The following is an 11,587-nucleotide window of genomic DNA, read 5'->3' as shown; positions in this document are numbered from 1 at the left end:
TCAGGGAAACACAACCCAACACACAGTCCTCGCAAACATATTCAATTTCCTAAACTCGATTGTAGTGATGTTTACATAACTCTTTTTAAGGTTTAAACTATTGAACAGTATTTTATGTGAATTATGTCAATAAAACTCTTAAAAAATAAAAACTCTTAAAAGAAAAAGAAATTAAAAACATTCAAGTTCAAGGTTCTCTTCTCCCCGCTGGACTATCCCATTCATGTGCATATGGCCCTGGACCTCTACCATCAACCTTCATCGTCCTTCCATCAACCACTTTGTTTAACCCCCTGACTTTTGCCCCAGGAAACAGCAGAAGTAGCTTTTCTCCCCATCAGCTGCAGTTTATCACCCCATACACCCCTTTCCACCATTACAAGCATGAACAACCCAAGAAAGCATCAAATAATAAGAAATGTGATGACCACACATCTTTCTTCTCGCTCTTACACAACCCCATACTTCCATAAATCTGGTGCCATCCCACTCAGGAGGCCAACTGCTAAAAGGATGGGAACGTCAGGTCTGAACTTTTTGGGCTACACAAAGGACATCAATTGTCACCAGGCAGAAAAGTCAGGCGTGCCTCCACACTCCATCCTTCTTTTACCCTCTTCTGACACCCACCATGTCTTCCCATGGCAATCACCTCCTCTGCGGAGTTCAATAATCTGTTGCAATGGCCACACACAACTCACAGACAACGCTCACAACCACAGGGATTTATAAAGGAGCTACCACAAGCCAGTATCAGAACATATTTAAGGATATAGTCTTTGGTGCACGTTCGTTGCCGCTTCTCAGTCAGCAACCAAGTCTTTCTCTGGTTTTCAGCCACTCGGCCCCTTGGCCTCCGCCTCCATGTGACAGGAATCCAGCCTACGCTCGGACACACAGTCTCCACAGTGTGGCTCATCTGCTCTGTCTCGTGATCGCCATGCCGAGCGAGGTCTCTGCTGCCTCCACCACTTCCGGCCCAGATCTTGCACGTGCTCCGCTGCTGCCTCTTCTTCCTTGGCGTCAAGAGAATCTCCCTTCCTGTTTCTCACATGGCTCTCTTAGGCCCAGAGGAGTGGCAAAACTGACCAATCCCTGAGTTGGAGTCAGATGTGTCTCACTTGAATGGTCCCGCCCAATCACTGGGTGGGAGTTTTAAATAGGTGGATAGAAAAGCCATAATGAATTTCACTTCACCACAGGCACAACTCAAAAATGAAAAGAGACATCTGCAGACATTCATGAATCATCAGAGTGTAGAATATATCATTGCTGCCAGGTGCTATCGAGTTGACTCGAGCTCACAGGAACCCTGTGTCAAACAAGTGGTGTCATGCTTGGGCTCATTGTTGCAGGCACTGTGTTAACTCTTCTCAAGGGTCTGCCTCTGTTTCGCTGGTGGCACAGTGGTGATGAGTTGGGCTGCTAGTTGCAAGGATGGCAAGTCAAAGCCAGCAGCTCTGAGGGAGCAAGATGGGGCTTTCTACTCCTGTATACAGTTACAGTCTTGAAGCTCACAGGGACAGCTCTCCCCTGTCCCACAAAGTCACTGTCAGACAATCTAGACTTGATGGCAGTGAAGTGAGGAGGCTACTCTACCAAGCATGATGTCCCTTCCCAAGGGCTGGTCTCTCCTGAAAACATGTGCTAAGTATACACGTCAAAGTCTCACCACCTCACTTCTAAGGAACAGTCTGGTTACACTTCTTCCAAGACAGATCCGTTTGTACTATTGGCACTATCAAGGTCTTCACCAGCACCATAATCCAAATACACCAATCCTTCTGCGCTCTTCCTTATTCATGTCCACAATTCCCATGCATATGAGGTGAATGACAATATCATGGCTTGGGTCAGGCGCACCTTAGTTCTGACAGTGACACCCGTACGCTTTCAACACTTTAACAAAACCTTGTGCAGCAGATGCACCCAATGCAAGGCGTCATTTGATCTTGACCGCTGCTTCCATGAGCACTGATTGTGGATCCAAGCCAGATGAAATCCTTGACAACTTCCATCTTTTCTCTGTTTATCATGTTGTTAGCTATTGGTCCCAGGTGTGAAGATTTTTGTTTTCTTTAAATTGAGTGGAATATATCTAGTATCAATCTAAGAAAACATGAAGTCATTAACAATGAAATGCAACACATAGAGTTCGATGTTCTGGGCATTAGTAAGTTGAAATGGACTGGTATTGGCTATTTTGAATTAGACAAATATATGATTTACTTTAACAGATTCAAGAGGAGCAGCATGTATTGTCATTTAGTGTCAAAAAGAGTATTTCAAGATCTATCTTGAAGTACAATGTTGTGTTTGCTAGAGTTATATGCATCTATAAGGAAGTTAGTTAATAAAACTATATTCAAATTTATGAGCCAACCACTAAAGCTAGTGATGAAGAAATGATAGAATTCTACTAACTTATTCAGTCTGAGATTGATCAGGCATGTAACTAAAATACATAATCATTGATGATTGGTATACAAACATTGGAAAGGAAGAAGGAACAGCGGTTGGAAAATCTGGCCTTGGTGATAAAACTGAAGCTGGAGGCCTCATGATAGAACTTTGCAAGACCAACAACTTCTCCATCACAAATGCCCCTTTCAACAACATAAATGGTGACTCTTCACAGGGACCTCACCGGATGGAACAGACAAAAATCAAATGGACTACATCTCTGGGAAGAGATAATGGAGAAGCTCAGTATCATCAGCCAAAACAAGGCCTGGAGCTGACTGTGGAAAAGATTATCAATTGCTCAGATCCAAGTTGAAGGTGAAGTTGAAGAAAATGAAAAGAATTCCAACAAGATAACACTTGTTAAGCCTTCCCCATTCCCACCCCCACCCCAATTCACTGATTCCATAAACTTGTATTTAGATTTACAGCCTGAAATACCAGGGGGAAGTTCTCCTACATTTTAATTATTTTTAAAAATAGCTTTGCTGGCATACACTTCACATATCATATAGTTTAATCATTCAATCATATTAAGAAGAGTTGTGCAAACATCACCACAATCAATTTCAGAACGATTTCTTCTCTTACAATCTCCCCTCAACCTCCCCACTGCCATGCCCCTAAGTAATTATTTTATTTATTCATTTTTTTTTCAATTCCACAACTTCTACTTGTATAATTCATCATCAGTCACTGAGTGTATTCTTCCTGTGGTACAGCCACTATTGGCAGCCTTCCCCAAATTATTCTACTACCAATGACATAACTTTGAGGTGATCATTGAGAAGCAAAGCACGAAATAAAAATCCAGTTGAAATGGTGAACACTTTCTAAACCATTGAAGAGACTTGTTTGAAGAACCTCCAAAACAAAATTTAATTCTAATCCTCAATCTAGAATCTAGCTACTGTACACGAGGGCTTGGAAAAGTTCATGGAAAGGTGGAGATTGAAACAATGGGTTTTTCCATAACTTTTTGGAAGCCCCTTCATCCATACCTTCTGACCCCCCCCAAGACCATTCTCCTTTTTTAAAGTTGGTTCTTTCAGGGATCATTTCTATTGTGCAGCAAGTAGGTTTACCGTTAAATAGGCAGGGTTTCTCACGTCAGCCCTTACTTCAAAACCAAGGTCATGCCACCAATCGGTTCTAACTCACAGGGACCCTAGAGGACAGGCTAGAACAGCTCGTGTGGGCTTCTGAGCCTGTGAATCGTTACAGGAGGAGAAAGCTTTGTGTTTCTCTTTCTGATTGCCTGTTGTTGTTAGGTACCAGCGAGTCCGTTCCAACCCAAAGCTACCCTACGGACAATAGAACCAGACACTGCCGGTCCTGCCCCATCCTCACCATTGTCGCTATTCTTGAAGTTACCGTGTCGATCCATCTCATGAAGGCCTTTTGCTGTCCCTCTATTTTACCAAGCATGATGTCCTTCTCCAAAGACTGAGCTCCCTTGACAAAATGCCAAAGTCGTAGGATGAAGTCTTGCCTCTTAGGTGCGCTCTGGCTGTACTTCTCCCAAGAGAGGTGTGCTTGTCCTCTGGCAGGCCATGGTGCCTTCAACATTCTTCGCCAGCACCGATTCTTCTTCGACCTTCCTTATTCAATATTTAGCTTTCACAGGCACAGGAGGCGATGGAAAATACCACGGCTTGGGTCAGGTGCACCTTAGTCCTCAAAGCCACATCCTTGAGTTTCAATACTCTAAAGCAGCGGTTCTCAACCTGTGGGTCGCGACCCCTTTGGGGGTCGAACAACCCTTTCAGAGGGGTCACCCGATTCATAACAATAGCAAAATGACAGTGATGAAGTAGCAACGAAAATAATTTGAAGGTTGGGCGTTCACCACAACATGAGGAACCGTATTAAAGGGTCGCGGCATTAGGGAGTTTGAGAACCACTGGGCTGGAGGGTAGCGTGGGTTTGAACACACAAAGGGAGAGAAGCATATCATGTATCTGGGATAGCATCCCCCAAGTGGATGAGACATAGTATATATTGGTGGTCCCCAGTGGTACTCCAGCAAACGAAGTGGGCAAGATTGTAGGTGGCATGCAGATGCTGCTGTAATTAACAATGCATCACTGGGTATGAAAGTGTCCACTTTGTAATTAATTCCCTTCTCTCCTAGGGCAATAAAGGATAAGCGATTTATTCTTGGTTTGATAAATAGCCCCGCTGATAAATAGTGATTTATTCTTGGTTTGATAAATAGCACAATAAAAATAATAAAAGCAACAACAAAAATAATCAAACCCAGAAGATTTTTCTCAATTGGCTACTAGGCTCCCTTCTCATCTCTCGTTAAAAAAAAAAAAATCTCTCTTGAAAAAGAGAGCAGGCTTTAGGCTTAGGTGTCACAGGTAACAGTATCTAGCGAGAGTTCAATATTACTTGATTTTATTTTCTTTATACTTCTATTTCTGACCAATGATAGTGGCTCTGTTTATTGTGGCAGCATGACAATTTACTTCTAAACAACGCAGTATGGACAGTGAGCGACCCAGCAAGTGACCATGGACAATCACACGCGTTAGGTGCCGACCCCTTAAAGTCGTCGAGGATTTGAAGTCAAGGGGCCAGCATTTTCCTGTGGACAAGAGGGTCCGAACGTTCGGAGACCAGGAGGAACGGAAACAGGAACTCAGGGAGAGCGTGGGGTCAGTGATCCTGCATTGTGGAGATCGCAGTCCATTAAGATGAAACAGAACAGCATGAATTGTGGAACAGAAAACTGATCTGCTCGGTCAACCTTTACTGAATTCACAGTAAAAAAGGAAAAAGGGGAAAAAAGGTAGCACTCTTCTGCTGCCACTGTTTTTCAGGAATCAAGCAACTAGATTTTTTCAGGAGTCAGGCAGGGCAGAATAGACAACATTTAAAGCCAGGCAGACAAAATTTCGCATCTTGCTTTAGAACCAAGCCAAGGAGGGTGGCCTTGGGCAAGCCCTTTAAAGAACACTAAGTCATTTCCTCACTTGATTATAAGGGGAAACCGTCTCACAGGACAGTGAAGATTAGGGACAGTAAATACACAGGCCTTGAAGTGGTCGGCATTGTGGGCCTCCCTTATAACATTCCAACGTGATTTCCAAGGTTAGTTATGATGGACCCAGACCTAGTTTCTCTCGTTCTGTGAGGCACTGTGTCTGTGGAGTGTAATTGGTTTCACAAAGGAATCATTTTGTCTTCATTCCCCCATTCACTCACAGAACTAAGAACCAATTATTTTTCTTTATTTCCCCATTCACTCAAAGAACTAAGAACTCGACCCCATGCTCACACTTCTTCTCAGATCAGCTTAAGCCAGTGGTTCTCAACCTGTGGGTCAAGACCCCTTTTACAGGGGTTGTTCAACTCATAACAGTAGCAAAATGACAGTGATGAAGTAGCAACGAAGATAATTTTATGGTTGGGGGGTTACCACAACGTGAGGAACTATATTAAAGGGTCGAGGCACTAGGAAGGTTGAGAACCACTGTATTAAGCAGTTATGAACAGGGGAAGGGACTGCCAGCCAGTCCAAGTCAGGCGTTTCCCTGTTAACTTCTAACGTTCTTACTGAATGCTGTTTGTAAAAGTTGTGAAAAATTAAAGGAAAGCTCTATGTAAAGCCTCTCATGAGGATGAGGAAGACCTGCTGATTAAAGTACTCAGTGGCTGCAGTTCAAACCCTGTGGCAGTTACATAATCTTCTGTCAACTTGCAAAGGGGTGGAGTCTAGCTTGTCAATCAGGTCACAGCGTGATGACCTCATTTGGTGGCATGAAGAAGATAAATAGCTCACTGGAGGCCAGATACACATTCTTTCTGCTTTGACTCCCTGTGAGACATTCTTGTTGACAAGCCACATGGGGCTACACTGATAGAGCCAGAGCCCCAGAGCTGGAGGTGCCAAGTGGAGACCCATATGGGTGCTGAGATGCTTCCACTGTGTTAGTCTAGGTAGACTAGAGAAACAAATCCATTGACACACGTGTGTGTATAAGAAAGAGATTTATATACAAGAGCAATTGAACATTGAGAAAACATCCCAGCCCAGTCCAGATCAGGTCCATAGGTCCAATATTAGCTCATATGTCCAATACCAATCTATAACGTCCTCTTCAGAAACACAAAACACATGCAGTGAATCACAAACCAGTGGGTAGAAAGTCTTTGGGCCCAGTGGCATTGTAAGCATCTCAATGCTGGCAGGGGTCTCTCTGTGGCTTCTCCGGCTTCCGATGTCTGGTTGCATCCATGTGTCTTGTCTTCTGCAATGTCTCCCAGGGAGTAGGAGAGAGAGAAGTGTCTTCTGCCTCCAAAGAGGAAGTACCAGATTTCCCAGAATTCTCAGGAGAAGGCCGTGCCCACAGAAGTCTCATTGGCTATCTCCAGATTGACAGTGTAGACTCCATCCCTACCCTCTTAATCCTTAAATTGACCCCAGAGTAGGTGACTACCACATCCACCACCACCCGATCCACAAGACTTTCCACCCACTGGCCTGTGATCTTCCTGTATTCAACGTCATTGCATGGCTGCATGAGTCTGAAGAGGAATTTACAGACAAGGATCGACATATAGGGTCATATATGATTTATGGACTTGATCTGGACTGGGCTGGGATGTTTTCTTACTGTACAGCTGCTCTTTGATATAAAGTTCTCTCTTACTCACATATGAGTGTCTATGAATTTGTTTCTCTGGTCAACCCAGACTAACACAAACCCAGTAGCCGTTCTGTGGGAGAAAAAAGGGGTGGTCTGCTCCCGTAAAAAGCTACAGCCTTGGGAATCCTATGGGGCAGCTTGACTATGTCCGAGAGGTTGCCATGAGTTGGAAACACCTCGGTGGCAATGGGTTGGTGTGGGGTTCTGAGTTGGCACAAATGGTTTGGCCTTGCTTATTAACCTAAAACTTGACAATTCCAATCCACTCAGCAGCACTGCTGAAGAAAAAGGCCTGGTTCCCTGCTTCTATTACGGTGACACCCAAGGAAACCCTGTGGAGTAGCTCTACTCTAACACGTGGTAGCAAGAACACATTAGCAATGAAACCACCCTCAGAAGGGAGGGGAGAGATGAGGAATCATCTGTGTTGCACAGTTGGGGCCCATCATTTCCGTTACCTCTCCTCTCCCTATTCCAGACATCCTTCTCTCCCTCCCCAGTGAACAGGGTTTGGATTGGTCTGTTGCCCATCAATCAAGCCACAGCTCAGAGCACCCATTCTCTAGCTTGCCTTTTCAAAAAACAAGTGCAAGCTGAGTTGGGAAAACCAAGAGATTTCCTTGAAATCATAACCTTGCCTAAACACGAGGTAAAATTGCCACCAGCCACGCTGCCTTAGTGAGCAGAGTCTGGGTCCATTTCCCACCCCCGTGAAATCATCAAAGTGCAGCATAAAAATAGTTGTCTCCAGCAGAGGTAAACGATTCTCATTTTTAAAATTCTGCATTGACTTTTATTTTTTGCAGGGGAAAGCTGTCTTCAGAGGAACTTCTGCCTGCCGACCTTTGTTTTCAGCCCAGAAGTGTTTTTGGAGATGGGCCACTTCAGAGCATACACATCCCCAAACAAACAAGTTAACGAATAACCCAGTTGGCTGACTCCAATTCACAGAGATCCTATAGGAAGACCCAGAACTGCTCCATCGATTGCCAAGGCTGCAAGCCGTCATGGAAGCAGACTGCCCCATCTTTCTCCCAGGGAGTGGCTGCTGACCTTTGTGTTTAGCATCCACCGTGCACGTGAACTTCGGCGCCAGTGGGAATCTCCCATAGCTCCAAGGAGAACACTACAGGACCAGCAGGAGATAGCGTGGGTAATGGTGCAGTTCTAGTTACAAGCGACACCCAAGCAATTCATGACTCTCCTTCCTTTGGCGAGCCATTTCTCCTAGACCACTGCCACCCGGGCTTCCGGAATGAATCACCAGATTCAAAAGGATCTGATAGGACCATTTCTTCTTACAAGTGGGTACAATTCATAAATGCCAAGTTTACAAATACTGTTTTCTCCAGTTCTAAGGGATGGATCTCAAGCAGCAAGATGAATGTGCCTGGTGTTAAATGAGAGGACACCAGACATTTTAAGCAGATTTGTAAATCCTTATAACCTCCCACAGGAGAGAGCTTTGGACTAGAAGCTCTTACTTTTTGTTGCCTAAACACACTGAAGCCTGCCATGCCCCACCCTCAACTCACCCTGAAGAAAACCCACACTAATTGCCTCTGAACGATCTTCTCAGCAGTTCATTAATGTTTAACACTCTTGGAGACCCCCCAAAGGTTTTATTTTTCATAAGTCCCAGTACTATCAGTAACATCTGAAACATGCACAAGAAGACAAATACACTTCTAGAGCTTCCTGGTTTTCTTTGGCAATGTATGAATAGCTTGGGAATTTGCATTTGAAGCAGGGGAAAATGATCAAGGCATGCAAAATTTCGCCCCGACTACTCCGGGGGAAGAGACAAAAGGCACGGTGCAGTATAAACTCGAGCTGAGCCTCAGCATCCAAATGTTCCAATTTCAGACAAATCCTCCCCACCCCACTGCACCTCCCAACCAGCTTGCTCTTAAGGCTGCGAAGTCCGCACTGCCTCCAATGGCAGCCCACCTGGGCCCATCCACATGGAAACTCCCCCAAACCCACCCCAAAGCCACTGAGTCCATTCCAACACACAGCGACCCTACAGGACAGAGTAGAACTGCCCCTGTAGGTTTCTGGGACTTAAACTCATTACAGGGGCAGAAAGCCTCATCCTTCTCCATCAGTGCACCTGGGGAGTTCAAACCGCTGGCTTGTGGGTAGCAGCCCACTTGTTACCCACTATGGAACCAAGTCACTTCACGGACACGAAATCACTCAACAGTACAGGAGCACGGTGCAGAGGCCAGCACCCATGAAGTCTACCAATAACACACACACAACGATACCTGTTCTTCCGCGCGCTGGTGCCTCAGTGTCCAAAAGTACTTCCTCATGGCATGGAGAGGGTTTTTTCTGAAGTAGGCAAATTTAGACTGAGGCAACTGATGATCCATCATGGGAAGGCAAGAAGGATCTGGCCCGTCTCCCCCTGTCAACAACCACATGCGATTTAGAAACCCTGCAGTCCCTCGGTTGCCTAAGCTCACCTACTTCCCCACAAACCAAGTAGATGTTCTTTTTCCTTTCCCCCCCGTGGGGCCGAGCTCTCAGGGAAACCAGGCAGCCAAGGAGGATCCCTGGGTCGATCCCTCCCTCCGGAAATGCAATGCCCCAGGGCAGGAGCCAGGAGGAATTTAGGGGCAGGACCACAGAATGCAAATTGCCTAGTGGTAGAGATGTGGCTGTCCTATTTCTAGCAACAGCAGTGTTCTGTTGCAAGCTATGTTAATATTAGCAGGCTGGTGGCTTTCCACACCCACACTCTCCTGAGGTTTCTTCTTAACTCTTCCGACAGCTTTGCTGGCTCCGAACGAATCGGCGGCTCAGTCCGTTCTGGGAAGTGTTTTAGGGGACTTCTCAGGAAATTAACTAATTACCTCATCGTCCTCCGTGAGACCGAGGAGCTCAGTGTCCCCGCTGAAAAGGCTGGGCTCACACTGATGCCTTCTGCAGCCTGCCTGGGAAGCAGACGCTTTACGCTAATTGAACAATAGCTGCAAACAGATTCTGTCCTGAGTTAAAAGGCTTCTCTGCCCAAGTGCTTATCTCCAATCCACAGGCGGAATCCAGGAGTGTTAAGTTACCCAGGGCTTTCTGCTGCATGGAAGGGAGAGAAAATGTAGTGCATGTACTGTCTAACTATAATTTTATAAAGCACTCTCACTTTAAAAACAAAACAGCCATGCCAAGGGGTCTGGGGCCCCAAAGGACACAGAATCATAAACTTTGAAAGCCCAGGATTTTTTTCATGCCCTCAAGGTCACGTAGTTTCTGTACAAAGTCCCCCAATCTGCTTGGTCATTTTGTTGCCCTTTTTAACTGTGCAGTCAACAGCTGGTTCCCTTGATGGGAACAACGGGCGATTGCGGTGATGGGCTGTCTTGTGGAGACTAGGCTAGATAGGAAGCCCCAACCCTGAGGTCCAGAGTTCTGCTTTGAGTAGAAAGAGAGAGCAGGCCTTCTCCGGTTTAGAGAAAGCACCCGCCCGCAGGGGCAGGGTGGAGCAGTGCGCAGACAAAGCTGGGGAACCTGTGTTGCAGGCTGAGCCGGCCCCCTGGACAGCCTCTCTGACACCCTACCTGGGCCACCTGCCTTCAGCACACACACTTGATGAGCCTAGTGCGGCTGAGCCCTGAGCAGCCCTGGCCATCTGGCAGGCTGGCAGCTGGCCCACTTGCAAGGTGATCTTCCAGCCTCCCCAAGCCCAGGCAGGCAATTCCAAGAATCATTTACATAACGTTGCTGGATCCAGCTGGGGAGGAGGTGCTGCCCTGCTGTCACCTCCCCAGGTGCACCTACCTGCTCACAGAGGCTCTGCTCCTCCTTGTTCCTGTTGTAATCCAGAGACAGCTGACTCTAATGAGGGCAAGTGAGCCGTTGGCATGCTGAGGGCACCGCGCTGTGTGCTTCCGCCACCGCCGCAGGCACACAGCCCAGCAAAACCCGAAGTTGGCATCCTGACACCCTGGAAAGAAGGGTGGCCCAGGGAGAGTGGCAGAGACAACGCTATGGTGCCATTCACACACACCCTCGAGGAATCCCCTAGCTTCTCCCTTTTTAAACACCTAAACCTTCAGCGATGCAGCCTGTCACCGACAGAAACTCCGGGTGCGGCTGGTGAGCCCAAACCTTTTCCCCAAAGGGACATGTGCAAAGCAGACTTCACTTCAGGCGGCCGGTTCAAGGCCACCTTCCTCTGGGTTGAGAACAGTGACGAAAAGAGATGGGGGCGGAGGAAAGACAAACAACATTCAAAAACTGACCGGTCCTGACACACGTGAGCAATATATATGGAATAGTGGTCAGATCAACACAGGTCCAGTTCCCTTGGGTGTCCAAACCAAACTCCATCCCCACTGGTAGCGTCTCTGGGAGTAGAAAGCCTCATCTTTCTTCAGTGGAGCGGCTGGTAGTTTCAAACTGCTGACCTTGCAGTTAGCAGCCTAATGCATCACCACGACACCACCAGGGTTCCTCCTAGT

At 46.5% G+C, this 11,587-nt stretch overlaps 1 protein-coding gene across 1 annotated transcript in view; it reads right to left on the bottom strand.

Annotated features, from left to right (window-relative positions):
- ATP2C1 (ATPase secretory pathway Ca2+ transporting 1) overlaps nt 1-9,660 on the bottom strand; it is a 136,544-nt gene extending 126,884 nt beyond the window's left edge. Inside the window, exon 1 of the mRNA XM_004704003.2 lies at nt 9,392-9,660. Within this exon, the coding sequence (XP_004704060.2) occupies nt 9,392-9,550 (159 nt within the window). The 5' untranslated portion in view covers nt 9,551-9,660. The remainder of the gene's footprint in view (nt 1-9,391) is intronic.
- Between the last annotated feature and the right edge of the window lie 1,927 nt (nt 9,661-11,587).

Source organism: Echinops telfairi, unplaced genomic scaffold (genome assembly GCF_000313985.2).
Source record: "Echinops telfairi isolate 266 unplaced genomic scaffold, ASM31398v2 ScPeMD7_7420;HRSCAF=8458, whole genome shotgun sequence".
Classification (NCBI taxonomy): Eukaryota; Metazoa; Chordata; class Mammalia; order Afrosoricida; family Tenrecidae; genus Echinops; species Echinops telfairi.
This window is presented reverse-complemented; position numbering and strand designations above follow the sequence as displayed.